The sequence below is a fragment of the Miscanthus floridulus genome, chromosome 2, assembly GCF_019320115.1.
Source record: "Miscanthus floridulus cultivar M001 chromosome 2, ASM1932011v1, whole genome shotgun sequence".
Lineage (NCBI taxonomy): Eukaryota > Viridiplantae > Streptophyta > Magnoliopsida > Poales > Poaceae > Miscanthus > Miscanthus floridulus.
Window position 1 is genome coordinate 14,106,412 of NC_089581.1, and position 15,656 is coordinate 14,122,067.

Here is a 15,656-nt window from a genome sequence, read left to right on the forward strand (position 1 = left end):
TTCAAGGTTAGAAGAGAAAAAAAATAAAATTATTTGCCGAGTGCCAAATAGTTACACTCGGCAAACATATTTCTTTGCCAAGTGCCAGACATTTACACTCGGCAAACATATTTTTTGCCGAGTGCCTAGTTTTGCCGAGTGTTTTTTTTTCTAGTTTGCCGAGTGTCGAACTTTGCCCAGTGTTTTTTACATCGTTTGCTGAGTGTAATTATTTTGCCGAGTGTTTTTTCGCAGCACTCGACAAAGGGCTTGTTTGCCGAGTGCCCGAAGAAATGCACTCGGTGAACATAAAAACACTCGGCAAAGAGTCAGTTTCCGATAGTGAGGTAATAGAAGAAGTTTGGGAACAATAGTAGACAAGTAGCGTATGATGATCTTGTGGACATATTACTGATTGGATGTACTTATTATATGATAATATATTTTCAATAAGTATATGTGAATTTATATTTAATTTGTAGCATGATGGTTATTATTTCTAACATGCCTCTTTCCTTCTATGGTTGATATTTAGGTTTATGTCAAATAAATTGTTAATGAATGGATGAGATTTTACATATGTTCTACATGTGTGGCTATTTGTCCGTAGGAACGTATGGGCACTTAACTAGTTAGAAAAAATGATAATATGTATACCGTAGGAACGTATGGGCACTTAACTAGTTAGAAAAAATGATAATTGCTGCCGCCTGCCAACATCTACTTCGTGCCAGGCTAATAAGCTGTGAGAGAGCAGCCGGTTTCGATCGTACGAGGAAGGACCCTGGCGGCGGCCCATGCAATGAGAGATGCGGCGGGGCCCTGCGGGCCCAGGAATGGGGCATCGGCCAATGGCTATTCGACAGCGGCGGCTCGGAAAGCATCCCAGTTTCGCGATACCCCTTCCTCACCCTCCGATCCGTCGCGGCAGCGCGCATCACCGCTTTAAATCCGCCCCTCCCGGCGCCTCCCTCCTCCCGGCCGGGGTCCCCTCATCACCTTCTCTCCCTCTCTGTCCACCGCCGCAGCTAGCTGTGACGTCATGCGCTCGCCGGCGCCATAGCGCCAGCGCCTACCATCTACAACTGTAGGCTTAGTTATCCTGTCAATCAAGCGTCTCGTAAGGAACAAGGAAGGTAGCTAGCTAGTTTTATAGCTGCTGTCGTCGGCGGCCGCGGAAGCGACGTGCCTGTTCTTAGAGGATAGCAGAGAGGGTCAGCTAGGATTTTGGTTGAGATCAGGAGGGGAGGAGGCGGCGGCGGCGGCGATGGGGCGCGGGAAGGTGCAGCTGAAGCGGATCGAGAACAAGATCAACCGCCAGGTGACCTTCTCCAAGCGCCGCTCGGGGCTGCTCAAGAAGGCGCACGAGATCTCCGTGCTCTGCGATGCCGAGGTCGCGCTCATCATCTTCTCCACCAAGGGCAAGCTCTACGAGTACTCCACCGATTCATGGTACGCTCTCGCCTCCGTTGCTTACGTTTCAACGCGCTCCGCTGCGTGCTGCACCATTTCCAAGCTGTCTGAAACTATGAATTACGGTGCGTGCTCCGTAATTATCTGTTTGAATTTGCTGAGAATTTTCGGGGCTCATTTGGATTATTGGATAGACAGACGTACGACTCGGGTCATACATAGTTTAGAATCTAGATGAAGACGCGTATAGCGTGTGCCGCTCGTGCGAGCGCTATATACGAGGTAATTTTATGTTCCGCTTTCGCTGGGATGGCGTTCGCTGCTCTGTTTGGGGAAATCTTTGCTACCATGCTGCATGTGTTAATTGCTTGACTGAGTTGACTCCTACTGAGGATCAAGTTGGGGGTGGGTGATCCATGGAGCGAACCGCAATCGATCCAACTGATTTCCGGAGGAGCACTGGTACGTTGCTCCATCTGTATTAGCCGCTGACCCAATGGGGCCCAATGGTTATTATGGATAGCTCCAAAATTACTCAGACGCACGGCGAGGGGTGAGAACAAAAGAGAAGTCGCACACTTTGGGAACCAGTACGGCGAGGGCCTTGGGCGGCGCGGTCCCACTCGGCATAGGCGGAGTAATAGACGAGCTGGTAGAGCGCGTGCGAGTGCTCCGGCTGCAGCACCTCCGCTGCCGCCACCGCCGCCCATACGGCGTCCCCGGCGGAGCGGAGCGGAGCTCGGCGATGAACGCGGCTGCGTCGGCTGCTACGGAGGCTCGGGTGCGGCGACATCGGGACGGTGTACCTATCCGAGCTCCGCGGCGGAGGCGCCGGCAACAGCGGCGTGGGGAGGCCCTGCTGGTTCCCGATGAAGGTGATGGACAAGGCGGCGCTGGAGAGCCGGCGGAAGCTGAGTTGTGCGCAGACAGAGCGGGAGATCCTCCAGCTGCACCGGAGCCGTTGGATCGAACCGTTGGATCTTTCGGTTCTCTGGTTTCCAATCCGTCGATCCAAATCCTTTGACTGATATCAGAATGGAGCCCATTTGGTTAGATTTTATGGACCGGTTCAATGAACCGCTCCACTGATCCGAACCACGCCCATCTTTAACTGCGGAAGGATACTATACATCTCATCTCCTACTCTTATAGTCTTATCTTAATCAATATGTGTACTGAGTATATATCTTTGGCATGCGGGGACGATTGGGGATTACGTGGAGGGTTATGATTTCTTTAATTTGGATTACACCATCACTTGCTGCTTGCACCCGTTGTTTCTTCGCACTTCCTCGGCTTAATTTGACGTGACTTTTTCTTTGTTCTTCCATTGTTTTCTTGTGCCTCTTTTCTGATTGGCGCTACTTGTTGTCGACCCCCATGGTATACACGGTTTCATATGCATGGAGTCTTTGTCCACTGCGACGAGCAACTATGCTAGCTTGTCTTTGCTCTTGACTGATGATTGACGATGCTGAGCCTGAACTCCTCCAATTGAGCATGTTCATATCGCAAGCCCTCACGGAGCACATAACTTTACTTTGTGTGTAGAGTTTCTTCTTTTGATATTGTTATGTGGTACATATCACTGTGGTTAGGTTGCCATGATTTTTCTTGAATGAAGAACAGATAGGTGCACTTACACGGATCCATCCTTTCTTCTTCAGTACTTACTATCACTGCTAATAGCCCATCATGGCTTCTACTTCTATCTGATTTCTGAGTTTATATTCAAGAACAACTAGTGGGTGTGCATGGGTTCTTGTTAGATAATTTACTGCTTCCTTGTGTGAAGACACAGCAAGGGACGGCGGCGCCGAAATAGCCCCCTGCTGTGGTACTGTAGCAGCTACAGAGGCAGGTGCTGAACGGCTCACCTGCCGTACTGTAGCCACATACAGGTGCAGGCGCCAGAGTCAGTCCTGCTGTGTTATCTAGTCACTGTAGCAGCATGACAGTTGTATTAGGACTAGATAGATAGAGTTGTATATATAGTTTGCCACTGCAACTCAGCAAAAAGAGTTTAGATTTGCCATCTCCTATATAGGGCTCCGGCCAATGCTGGTGTCTCTAGCTGTGTGTGTATGCTTTGTTCTCCCTCTTCTTCTATCTCTAGCCATAGTGTGTGTGGTCGGACAACGTCTGTCGTGCTCAGTCGTGGTCGGCAAGACTGGCGAGTGGTCGAATCACCTAAGCCGGTGATCCTGTGGGCTAACAAGTGGTATCGGAGCCGTATAAGTGCCATCGCCGGACTAACCGCTGGCGATGACGGACGGTTCGGAGATGGACGACAACAGTGGCACTGTTGTGGCTGCCCAGCCACGACAGGAGATCGTTGTTCGCACGGTGCGGGAGGTCAGCGGCACCAGTTGGCCGATGCTGACTCGCACCAACTATGGAGAGTGGTTGGTGACTATGAAGGTCAAGCTCAGAGCCCGACAGCTTTGGAATGCTGTTGACAAGGGCACCAAAAATAAAGAAGATGATATGTCAGCATTGGAGGCTATCATCGTTGCTGTATCGGCGGAGTATAGGGAGCCGTTGGGGGCGAAAAGCTCTGCTAAGGAGGCGTGGGAGGCTATTGCGGCGATGCATGTCGGTTCCGACCACGTAAAGAAGGCGACGGCCCAGCTTCTGAAGCAGGAGTACGCCAACTTCAAGTTCAAGGATGGTGAAACAGTGGAGGATTTCTCCCTTCATCTGCAGACGCTCATAAGCAAGCTGAAGAGCCACGGCGTCACCATCGACGAAGAGGAGGCGATCTCCAGGTACCTCCACTCCGTCCCAACAAAGTACATCCAGATGGTTCTGTCCATAGAGACGATGCTGGACTTATCCACCCTCACTATTGAGGATGTGATAGGCCATCTACGGGTGGTGGACGAGCGCCTAGAGCAGACGACAGCAACGAAGGACAGCGGCAAACTGCTGCTGACAGAGGAGGAGTGGGCTGCTCGGAGGAACTCCAGGGTAGCCTCCTCCAGCTGCGGCGGCGATGGCAAGCACCGTGGCAAGGCTTCTTTGAAGATGAAGAAGTAGGTCGACCCCAACGCCTGCCGGCACTGTGGGAAGACGGGCCATTGGGCACAGGAGTGTCCAAATCGCAAGCAGGAGAAGAAGGCTGAGGCTCATCTGGCGCAAGTTGATGATGATGATGAGGCCACTATTCTGATGGCGACGTTCTATGCACTGCACGACGTTGAGGCCGAGGAGAAGGAAGAGGTGACGATGGTGGAAGGACCTGAGAAGGCCCTGAAGGCTGTCAATCTCGACGAACCGCGTGCCCAAGTCCACCTCGGACATGTGGGCGTCGACCAGGAGCAGCGGTGATATCTAGACTCTGGTGTCAGCAACCACATGATGGGCTCCAAGGTAGCCTTCTCTGAGCTAGACGACGATGTTACTGGTACGGTGAAGTTTGGTGATGGCTCAAGGGTGGCAATCCAAGAGCACAGCACCATCATCTTCAGGTGCCAGAACAGGAAGCACCGCGCGCTAACAGATTTATATTACATCCTACAGCTGTGTTCAAGCATCATCAGCATTGGTCAGCTTGATGAGCACGGTAGCGAGGTACTGATCAAGGAAAGAGTTCTTAGGATCTGAGACCGGAAGCAGCGACTTCTCGCCAAGGTGAAGAGGTCCCTGAACTGGTTGTACTTACTCGACCTAAAGGTAGAGTAGCTGGTGTGCCTAGCGGCACGGCACACCGAGGAACTATGGTTGTGGCATGCCCGGTTTGGACATCTTAGCTTCGACATGCTTGGTCGGCTAGAGAAGATGGTCCAAGGGTTACCCCACATTGAGCACGGAGGCAAGCTATGTGACAGCTGCCTGGCTGAGAAGCAGAGGAGGCTATCATTCCTAAAGGTAGCCAAGTATCGCGCGGAGGACGCTCTTAAGCTCGTCCTTGGTGACCTCTGCGGGCCAATCACGCCAGCCACAAACGGTGGTCGGCGGTACTTCCTCCTACTCATGGATGATTGTAGTCGCTATATGTGGCTGCAACTCCTGATGAGCAAGGATGAAGCAGCGACGGTGATCAAGAAGTTCAAGATGAGTGCGGAGGCCGAGAGCGGCAAGAAGCTCCGCGTGCTGAGGACTAATCACGGTGGCGAATTCACTTCGATGGAGTTTGTTGCGTACTGCGCGGATCAGGGTGTGGTGCAACACCACACCACGCCATACTTGCCACAATAGAATGGCATGGTGGAGCGACGGAACCAGACGGTGGTCGGCATGGCTAGATCCATGTTGAAGGCCAAAGGGATGCCGACAAGGTTCTAGGGTGAGGCGGTGACCACGGCGGTGTTCATCCTCAACCGCACTCCTACTAAGGCCTTGAAGGACAAGATGTCGTTCAAGGCTTGGCATGGACACAAGCCGAGCATGTCCTTCCTCTATACATTCGGTTGCATCGGCCACATCAGGAAGATGAAGCAGGTCCTAACCAAACTAGAGGACAGGAGCACACCGATGGTGTTCCTGGGCTATGTGGAGGGTACCAAGGCATACCGGCTCTACGACCCATGTGGAGACAAGGTACTTGTCTCACGCGACGTCGTGTTCGATGAGAAGGCGGCTTGGGACTAGAATAGTCCAAGCACAAGGGAAGCTGGCGGCTTCACTAGCACCTTCGTCATAGAGCACCTGGTCATCCGTGGTGGTGGAGACGCTAGGGAAGAGCTACCGAGCACTCCGAGAGGGGTGCCGAGCACTCTTGGGGTAGTGCCGAGCACTTCGGGAGGGATGCTGAGCACTCTGGGAGGAGTGCCTAGCACTCCTGGAGGGATGCTAAGCAAGCTAGGAGTGGTTCCAGGAGGTTTTGTAGTGGTGGCGATCACTCTAGGACGGATGCCGAGCACTCCCATAGCGGAGCCAAGAGGTCTTGCAGTGGTGCCGACCACTTCAAGACTGAGGCTGAGCACTTCGGTAGTAGTGCCGAGCACTATAGGAGTTATGACGAGTTGTCCAGGAGTAGTGTTGAGCACTGCAACCAGGGTGCCGAACACTCTAGGTGCTGTGCCGAGCACTCCGGCAGAACAGGGAACTCCATTGACACCGATCGAGTTCGCCTCACCTCCAAGTGGCATCACTAAGTTCGTGGACGTCTTCCATGAAGGGGGGAGGTGCGGTTCCATAAGCTAGATGACATTGTTGGCGGCACAGGGCCCTCAGTCCTGGTGGGTGGCTACTTAATGACCTAGAGCTGCTGCTCATCAGCACAAAGGAACCACCCACATTCGTGCTGGCCGAGTGTGATGGAAACTGGCGACGGGCGAGGCTGGTGGAGATGAAGGCGATCAAGGAAAACGAGACATGAGAGCTCGTCGATCCACCTCCAGGATGTCGTTTGATCAGCCTAAAGTGGGTGTACAAAGTCAAGCGGGACGAGCACAACGCCGTTGTTAAGCACAAGGCGTGCCTCATGGCCCAAGGCTTTGTACAGCGCGAGGGCATCGACTTCGAGGAAGTCTTTGCACCACTAGCATGCATGAAGTCTGTCCGTTTGCTACTAGCCTTGGCAGCAGCAAAGGACTGGTGCATCCATTACCTGGACATTAAATCGGCCTTCCTCAATGGCGAGCTGGCGGAGACGGTCTTCATCTGGCAACCTTTGGGTTTCGCCATCAAGGGAGCATAGCATAAGGTGCTCTGACTGTGCAAGGTGCTCTACGGGCTGCGGCAGGCCCCACGAGCATGGAACGCCAAGCTTGACGCCACGCTGGGCGAGCTTGGGTTCCAGCAGTGTGCAACCGAGCACGTGCTCTACACATGTCGACGGGGGAAGGAGGAGCTCATCGTCAGTGTGTATGTGGATGACTTGATCGTCACCGACGCGCGTGCGGATGACATCGACAGCTTCAAGCGCGAGATGGCGGATGACATCGATAGCTTCAAGCGATCTTGGTGCACTCTCCTACTACCTCAGCATCGAGGTGAGATAGGGGAAGGAGGAACTCACGCTCGGTCAGAGCGCGTATGCCTCAAAGCTGTTGGAGCAGAGCAGCATAGCTGAGTGCAAGCCATGCGTGACTCTAATGGAGGAGCGACTGAAGCTGATGAAGGTCAGCACTGCGGTGAAGGTGGATGCAACACTCTACAGAAGCATCATCGATGGTCTGCGCTACCTAGTCCACACGAGGCCGAACATTGCGTTCGTCGTGGGCTATGTCAATCGCTTTATGGAGGATCCTCGAGAGGATCACTGAGCTGCGATAAAGCGGTTGTTGCGCTACGTCAAGGGGACGGTGGATCAAGGGATCATCTTCCCCAAAATAGGTGGAAGCAGGCTATAGCTCACTATTTTCAGCGATGCAGATATGGTAGGGAATATCGATAGACGATGGAGCACCTCTGGCATGCTCGTCTTCCTCGGGTCGGCTCTAATTTCATGGCTGTCGCTAAAGCGGAAGGTGGTGGCGTTGTCTACGTGCGAGGCAGAGTACGTAGTAGTGGCCACAGCGGCGTGCCAAGTTGTGTGGCTACGCCGGCTGCTGGGCAAGCTAACCGGTGTGGAAGCTCACCCACCGGCACTGATGGTGGACAACCAGCCCACCATCGCCCTCGCAAAGAATCCGGTTCTGCACGACCGGAGCAAACACATCGACGTGAAGTTCCACTTCCTCAAGGACTGTGTCGATGGAGGGCAGATCGTCATCAACTTCATCGAAACTGGTCGGTAACTCATGGACATCCTCACCAAGCCGATCAGACGTCTTCGACTCACGGAGCTGAAGGAGATGATCGGCATAGAGGGGGTACAAGGGATAGCAGTAGGATTAGGGGAAGAATTATTAGATAATCTACTGTTTCCTTGTGTGAATACACAGCAAGGGATGGCAGCGCCGAAATGGCCCCCTGCTGTGGTACTGTAGCCGCTACAGAGGCAGGCGCTGAACGGCTCACCTGCCGCATTGTAGCCACATGCAGGGGTAGGCGGCAGAGTCAGTCCTGCTGTGTTATCTAGTCACTATAGTAGCATGGCAGCTGTACTAGAACTACATGGATAAAGTTGTTTATATAGTTTGCCACTGCAACTCAGCAGAGAGAGTTCAGATTTGCCATCTCCTGTACAGGGCTCCGACCAACGCTGGTGTCTCTGGCTGTGTGTGTATATGCTCAGTTCTCCCTCTTCTTCTACCTCTAGCCATAATGTGTGTGGTCGGACAACGTCTGTCGTGCTCGGCCGTGGTCGGCAAGACTGGCGAGTGATCGACTCACTCGAGCCGGTGATCCTGTGGGCTAACATTTCTGAATACATCAACAGAAACCACTAATTATACTTGCATAAGCTGCCGTGGACTTTTCACCTTTTCTCTCATCTTCCTTTCTGCCATCACTGTATCATATCATCTCAATAGCCCTTAGCCCTGACAAACCTTCCACTCTGTTTGTGAGGACCGAGGAGGCAAAAATCTTCTGAGTCTTAGTAACCATGCATTTAATAAGATTGATAGGTTTTTTCCTGAATAATGCTGCCTGAGCTCAAGATTTATGCATGGCAGTAGGTACCTGCCCTATCGCACATAAAAATGATAATATTCTTCCCATCCTCCTACCTTCTCTTCTCCTCTTTCTTGTCCAATTTGTACCAATGATCAAACAACGTCCCCCTACCTTCTCTTCTCCTCTTTCTTGTCCAGTTTGTACCACTGATCAATCAAACTTGGGCGATTAGCAACATGTAGATCTTCCATATATGAAATGATTAAGGATGTCAGCACATAATAAAAAGGGAATTCCAATGGCACATGGTGTCCTGTGTGTCCTCTAGAAGAACCATTCATCAGTCAGATGTTTTTTTATGTGTTTTTCTTCTCTGACAACTGTGGTTAATGCTAGACGTAGGGAGACATAAAAGCATGTGTCATGTGATATATGATTGAAAAGGAGAGGACTCCGGGACAAAAGGGAATGCTATGTTTCAATTTCAAGACACAAAGATTGGAATGGAAATACTGTTAGCTGTACCTAATTAACCAAGCTTCTTTCATCTTTACTAACTAAATGTCTTTTTGTGAAAGAAAAAAAAAACTTCAGAAAAGGAAGTATGTAGTAGGTGGCTTGGTGCCTTGTTTGTTCAAGCATTCTGAGTTCTTACATGAGAAACATGGGAGTGCTTGCATGGAACCTAAGACTTACATATGGTACGGTACTGCATGAATAGAAGGCTGAATAGTGTAGCACTCGTCTATTTCAGTTCTCTCAAACTCCTGTACCTAACCAAGAGTGAGTAGGTATACAGACATTCTGTAAAAGCAAACGTAAGACATAAAAATGATAACTTTATTAACCAACGGAATTAGAACTAGTGCCATGTGTTTCCGCTAAAATTAAAAAATACAAGTGGACCACCTTTCAATTAGGTGGACTTGTATCTGAGAAACTGTTGCTTACTCAATATGCACACCTCTAGACAACTGAATAGTAGCACCTTCTCTAGCAGAAATATCTGCATCGGTTTTCAGTTTATAAATGTCGGTGTTTCGAATAAACACCAACTAGTAAATTTATATTTGTTGCGCGTTAGGTCTGGATGATGTGCTAAAAGACACGAGGTTTATACTGGTTCGGGCAGAATGTCCCTACATCCAGTTTGCTGGTGCTGCTCGTGTTATTAACGCTGAAAGGTTCGTAGTAGGGGGTACAAACGGTCGAGAGAGGGACAGGTCCTAAGTCTCTGATGGAAAGGTCGAATGAGTACTGAGAGCTCGGCAGCTGTGTGTAATGTGGTGCGTGGTGTGTTGAATTGATCCGTCCCTTTAGTTGGGTGCCCTGCCTTCCCTTTTATAGATCAAGGGGGAGCAAGGGTTACAGATGGGAGAAAGAAGAAAAACCAGAGGCAAAGAAGGTCCTTCGAAGATGCCGAGTCTTCTTTTTCCTTTGAGCCAACCACGTTGACATGGCAGACGGCGCCAAGGATAGCACGTTCGCTGATCTTGATAGGGCCATGCTCTGGCTTCATTCAGCAAGTGGTCACGTCCCGTTCTGCCCCGACGGGCGGCACGATGCACCAGGGTGACGAGCCACGACCCTATGGGGAGCAGTCGGGGAAGTGACCATGCGTCCGTTACTGTAGATGATGTGAGTTCCCTCCTGGATCATAGTGGTTGTCGTATGCTTATATCAGGATCCGTGTCCGAGGGCTGATGGCGGCGCCCACAACTCTGTAAGATAAAAGTGGGTGCCTACAACACTGTTCGGGCTCTGTCATGCCTGGAAGGGCTTAAAGCGCCCCCCCCCGTTATATCCTGACGGTACCTTCCCGCAGGCGTGCAGGGTATGGTCCTCGGTACTATGGTTGACTCGAGTGTCCTGTCTTACCTTGTGCTTGTCATTATGAAGGAGCAGGGTGCAGATGTTGGGTGAGTCGGAGCCAGCCCAGGACATCAGGCGAGGCAGAACCTGCCCCAGGACGTCAGGCGAGGCGGGTCAGCCCTCAAACGTCGGGCGAGGCAAAGCCTGCCCTCGGACATCAGGCGAGGCGGAGCCTGCCCTCGGATGTCAGGCGAGGCGGAGCCAGCCCTCGGACATTGGGCGAGAAGGAGCTAGCCCTCGGACGTCGGGCAAGGCGGAGCCTGCCCTTAGTCGTCGGGCGAGGCGGAGCCAGCCCTCGGATGTCGGGCAAGGCGGGGTCTGCCCCCAGCCATCGGGCGAGACAGAGTCCAGCCCTTGGGGGACGGGCGAGGCGGAGCCAACCCTTAGGGGCCGGGCGAGGCACAACCAACCTTCGGTCGTATGGGCAAAAAGTGTAGTTGCGTTCTTGTCTATTCAGAACCATCAACGTTTGATGGTTATTAGCTCCACCTCTTTGAGCACCCCAGTATTTGGTCCCCGACAGTAGCCCCCGAGCCCCTAGGTGATTCGGACAGAATTGCCCGGGGGTGATTTGACTTTCCAGAGGGTGCGCGCGAGCGCACCCGACAAGTTTAGCCCCCGAGCCCCCGGGTGATTCGGATAGAATCGCCTTAGGGGCATTTCGATTCATCAGAGGGTGCGCGCGAGTGCACCCATCGGGTGTAGACCCCGAGTGATTCGGATAGAATCGCCCGGGGGGTATTTTGATTCACCAGAGGGTGCACGCGAGCGCACCCATCGGGTGTAGGCCCTGAGCCCCCGGGTGATTCGGATAGAATCGCTCAGGGGGTAATTCGGACCCTTCGTGGGTATGGCTGTGAGATTCGGTGTTTTGGCAACCGGGTAGTTTAAAGGGAACCTTGGTATCCCGTTCGCGAGGATTCATCCAGGGTCAGCCCGGTTGAGACTCGATCGCGGATCGAGACTCCCTTGAGGCACGTGCTCCGGAGTTTTGGCTGCTCACAGGCCCATCCTTTGTTAGGATGCCCATCGAAATCATTAGGCCAGCCCTCGAACTCGTAGGCCTAGGCGGGCCAGAGAAAATGCTTTTTGACCCGTATCCCTTCTGCGGGAAAAGAGTCTTGGTCTGCCCGAGAAGGCGAAATGTCCAGCGTAACTTTGGTGGGAAAGGATAGGGATTGGGGACGCATACCCCACGTGGTGACGTGGTGGCAAATCATGGTAGGCGTGGAGATCCAAGCAGATGGTTGCCTTTCTCGCATCCATCACCCCTATAAAACCAAAGGGATCGCCCCCAGGGTTTCGTACATTACCTCCTTGCCTTTGCATCTACAACCTCCGCTGCCAATCACCTAAGCCTTCCGCACCCGCAGTGCAGCCACCATCAAGCTCACACCCATCCACCCCAATCATCTAATGGAGCCATGGTGCAGATCTGATGTCACCCTCAGCGCCTGGAGGGCCTTGTTTGACATGGCCTTCTTTGCGTGCGGACCACCACCGAGGAGTGGCGGCTGCCCAACAATGAGGACGCGCTGTCACCGCTCGATGGATACGTTGTGTCCTTCGCTCACTTTCACGAGCGGGGATTCGCCACCCTCGCCCACAAGTTCCTTCGGGGGTTGCTGAATTACTACAATGTGGAGCTGCAGCACCTCACTCGCAATGGGATCCAGTACATTGCGATGTTCATCGCCCTGTGTGAGGGGTTCTTGGGGATTAGTCCCCACTTTGACCTGTGGTGGCACTTCTTCACCGTCACCCTCCTAAAGAAGCGGGAGAAGAGGCAGGAGCTGAGCGTGCCGATGGGATGCACCGGCATTTAGCTCCGCAATAATCGGATCAATGAATATCCATCGATGTGTCTATCGACCTCCAACAAGGGGTGACATTCGCATTGGTTCTATGTTAAGAACGATGCAGCTGCCCCCTTGTCAGTGTTCACCAGATGCCTCATCGAAGAGGCCCCGGAATCATAGAGGAAGTGAGGGTCCCGGATAAAGACGAGAAGAAGATCTAGGACTATCTCACCGCCATCCAAATTCTGAAGGAGAGGGGAGTGAAGGGGTTAGGGATCATTGGCGCCTACCATACATGGAGTGTGGCACCGCTGATGAGTCGCGCACTCCCCCTATACCTAATGGTGCCTAGAGCGTCACTCGATGGGACATCGCTTGCCGATGGAGCGCTCTCCCCCTCCGAAGTGGCGTAGCGCATCAAGGAGGCGATGGAGCATTCGAAGGACGACGCCGATGTCATTCTTGATTTCATGTATCCGGTGCTGGGGCACCCCCCAATATGGTTGAAACCGCCCCGGCATACATCAACTTTGTAAGTTCTCTTTCCCCGTGCCTCCTTTTTAATTGAACTCCTAGCCCCTTGATGCTGATATTGAGATATCGGGACCAGCCGAAGAGACTCGTCTTTATGGACCACTCGGCTCCGCTACTAAAGGACCCGCTCGTGGCGGCAGCAAATCACACCATGGCCGAGTGGCAGAAGAAGACGAAGGAGGTCAAGAGGAAAAAGAAGAAGCAGAAACTGCAGGCATAGGGGCGAGGAGAGGAGATAGATAGTGATGACGACGACAACGATGAGGAAGATGATGAGGTAGTCGTAGACACCGAGTGGGTGACCTGGGAAGCGAGGATGCGCTGACAGGTACCCACTCATCAATGTAGGGACCCTTCCTGTTCCACGCAAAGGAAGGTATGGCCGTGAGGCCGGAGGGAGCGGGCTGGACCGTTGACCCGTCCTTAGAACCATTAGGGGGCGGATCTGCCACCGCGATCGAGGTGCCAGCGGGGGAGTGGCCCCACCACCATGCCTTAGGAATCAGCAGGGATGGGTGGATCTGCCACTGCTTCCGAGGTGCTAGCGGGAGCGGGCAGACCCATCGCCACGCCCCAAGAGCCAACGGGAGCAGGCGGATCCACCACCACGCCTGAGGTGTCGAGAGAGGGCAGTGGCTCCACGCCGTGCCCCTAGATATGAGGGAGGCAATCCCCTTAGCCCAAGAGCAGGGGGCATGATCAAAATGGTCCCACCCTAATGAGGTGGAGCAAGAAACTAGGGGTTTGACCCCCAAACGTCTCCACCCAATAGCGCCAACGTAAGTTGCCGACTCCTCTGTTATCTCTTTTTTTCTATATTTTTCTCTGTTTTTCATAGTGACTCATGCCTTTCGTTTCTTCTGTAGCATCGGGAGATGGGTCAGACGGGGCACTTCTTTAGCATTGGCACCCAAGAAAACCATCGCCCTTTAGGCTAGGTGCGGGCCGCCACCTGACGCCGTTCCCATTTTGGGTGAGAGCAGAGCTGGCGTCACAACCTCGTCGGCTAGTTTGGCGCCACCTGCAGTGGTGCCTGTGCCCTCGGTGGGTCGAGCGGTCGGTGAGGCTGAGGGGGCGCCCTCAGAGGTTGCCGCGCAACCGGCGACATAAGTGATTCTACTGCTGTCGTCGGAGCGGGTGGAGCTGTCGGCCGCACCCGTTGTGTCGACCATGGTGAGCGTGGCATAGCCAGACGAGGTCCCACCAATGGAGGCAGAGGTGATGGTGGCTACGATGGATGGGTTGTAGCTAGAAGTTGTGGTGGCCTCGCCTGAGGCAGCAGCGTGTGCCGGGTTATCGACGGTCCCAGAGATGACGCCCATCGTGGGCAGGATAGATGGGGTCATGGCCAAGGGACCCTCGGACACTGCAGTGATTATCAAGGAGATCGGTAGGGAGTTGTCCATGATCCTAACATTGGAGGGCCGCCACCCGCCCACGCGGGATGAGCCCCCACTCCGGTGGGTGAGTCCGTGGGACATGTCGTCGGAACTCTTCACCCTCGATGATGCCACTGAGGGCATGGAGCGGGAGAATCTCAATGAGGGGTTCATGGCCATGCTGGAAGCTCTAAACCTAGCTAGGGGTGCCCTTCGAGACATAATTGGTCCCATCGGCCGGGTATTCACTTGGTCTAGCCTCTCGATATCTTTTTCCTCTATCTATTTTTGTTTTCTGGCCACCATCTTTTTTCAGTCTCTTATTGCTCGTAGCCAGGAGAAATCCTAGTTCCTTCATGAACACAATGAGGATTGGGACCACCTCATCGATGAGGAATGGCTGCATAGGGATGTGACCGCCTAGCTCCGCCAAAGGGTGGCCGAGTTGACTCCCCTTGCCACGGAGGTGGACAATCTTCGCCAGCGGGAGGCCGAGGCCCACCGGGATGCGGAGGACGCTGAGAAGTCTTTTGATGAACTATCAGAGAGGCCATGATGGGATTAGGAGAAGGTCGCTAGAATACGAAAGGAGCAGGATGAGCTGCTCTAGCATGATGCCGAGACCCACCAGTGGATCATTGACCACCTGGCCCAGGCCGAGAAGGAGCGGGATCTTAGGCTGGAAGCCGAGGAGAGGTCCGTGGCCCTAGAGCAGAGGGTGAAACTAGACGCTGAGGTGATCACCCGGCTGTGCATGGAGCGAGACAAGCTATGCCAGACTATGGAGAGGCTCTGTTTGGAGCGCGGTACGGCCTGTGGGGAGCACGACCAGGCTATCCGAGAGCATGATGAGGCGTAGCAGAGGATCAGCTCCCTCTAGGCTGACCTTGAGACCGTGAAAGCCCAAAAGCTGGAGGTCGAGGGCGCCGGTGCCGCACTGGCCACGGATCTTGCTGAGGTGAGGGGTCTTCTTCTGGCAGAGAGTGGCGAGCATGATGTCCTAAAGGTTGGCCTTAGCATAGTCTGCAACGACCTGCAGGTGGTGTAGGCGGAGGGGACTAGCTCGCTCGTGGCCCGTGCCATAGATATCATGGCGTAGGTGCGCTAGCTGGAGAAGGAAGCTCTTCGCTCAGGGATCACCCAAGTCTTCGCCATCGCTCGCTCGCATTACGATGACAACATCGACTTGGATGCGATGAGCCTCGGTTTCGCGCTTGGCTACGAGCCCTCC

The 15,656-nt window shown here is 53.4% G+C and overlaps 1 protein-coding gene across 2 annotated transcripts in view; it reads left to right on the plus strand.

Annotated features, from left to right (window-relative positions):
* The first annotated feature begins 899 nt into the window (after nt 1-899).
* LOC136517663 (MADS-box transcription factor 14-like) overlaps nt 900-15,656 on the plus strand; it is a 32,515-nt gene continuing 17,758 nt past the window's right edge. Inside the window, exon 1 of one of the 2 annotated variants that reach the window (XM_066511297.1) lies at nt 900-1,431. In XM_066511297.1, the coding sequence (XP_066367394.1) occupies nt 1,247-1,431 (185 nt within the window). In that variant the 5' untranslated portion in view covers nt 900-1,246. The remainder of the gene's footprint in view (nt 1,432-15,656) is intronic. The other variant, XM_066511304.1, reaches the window with a different exon arrangement.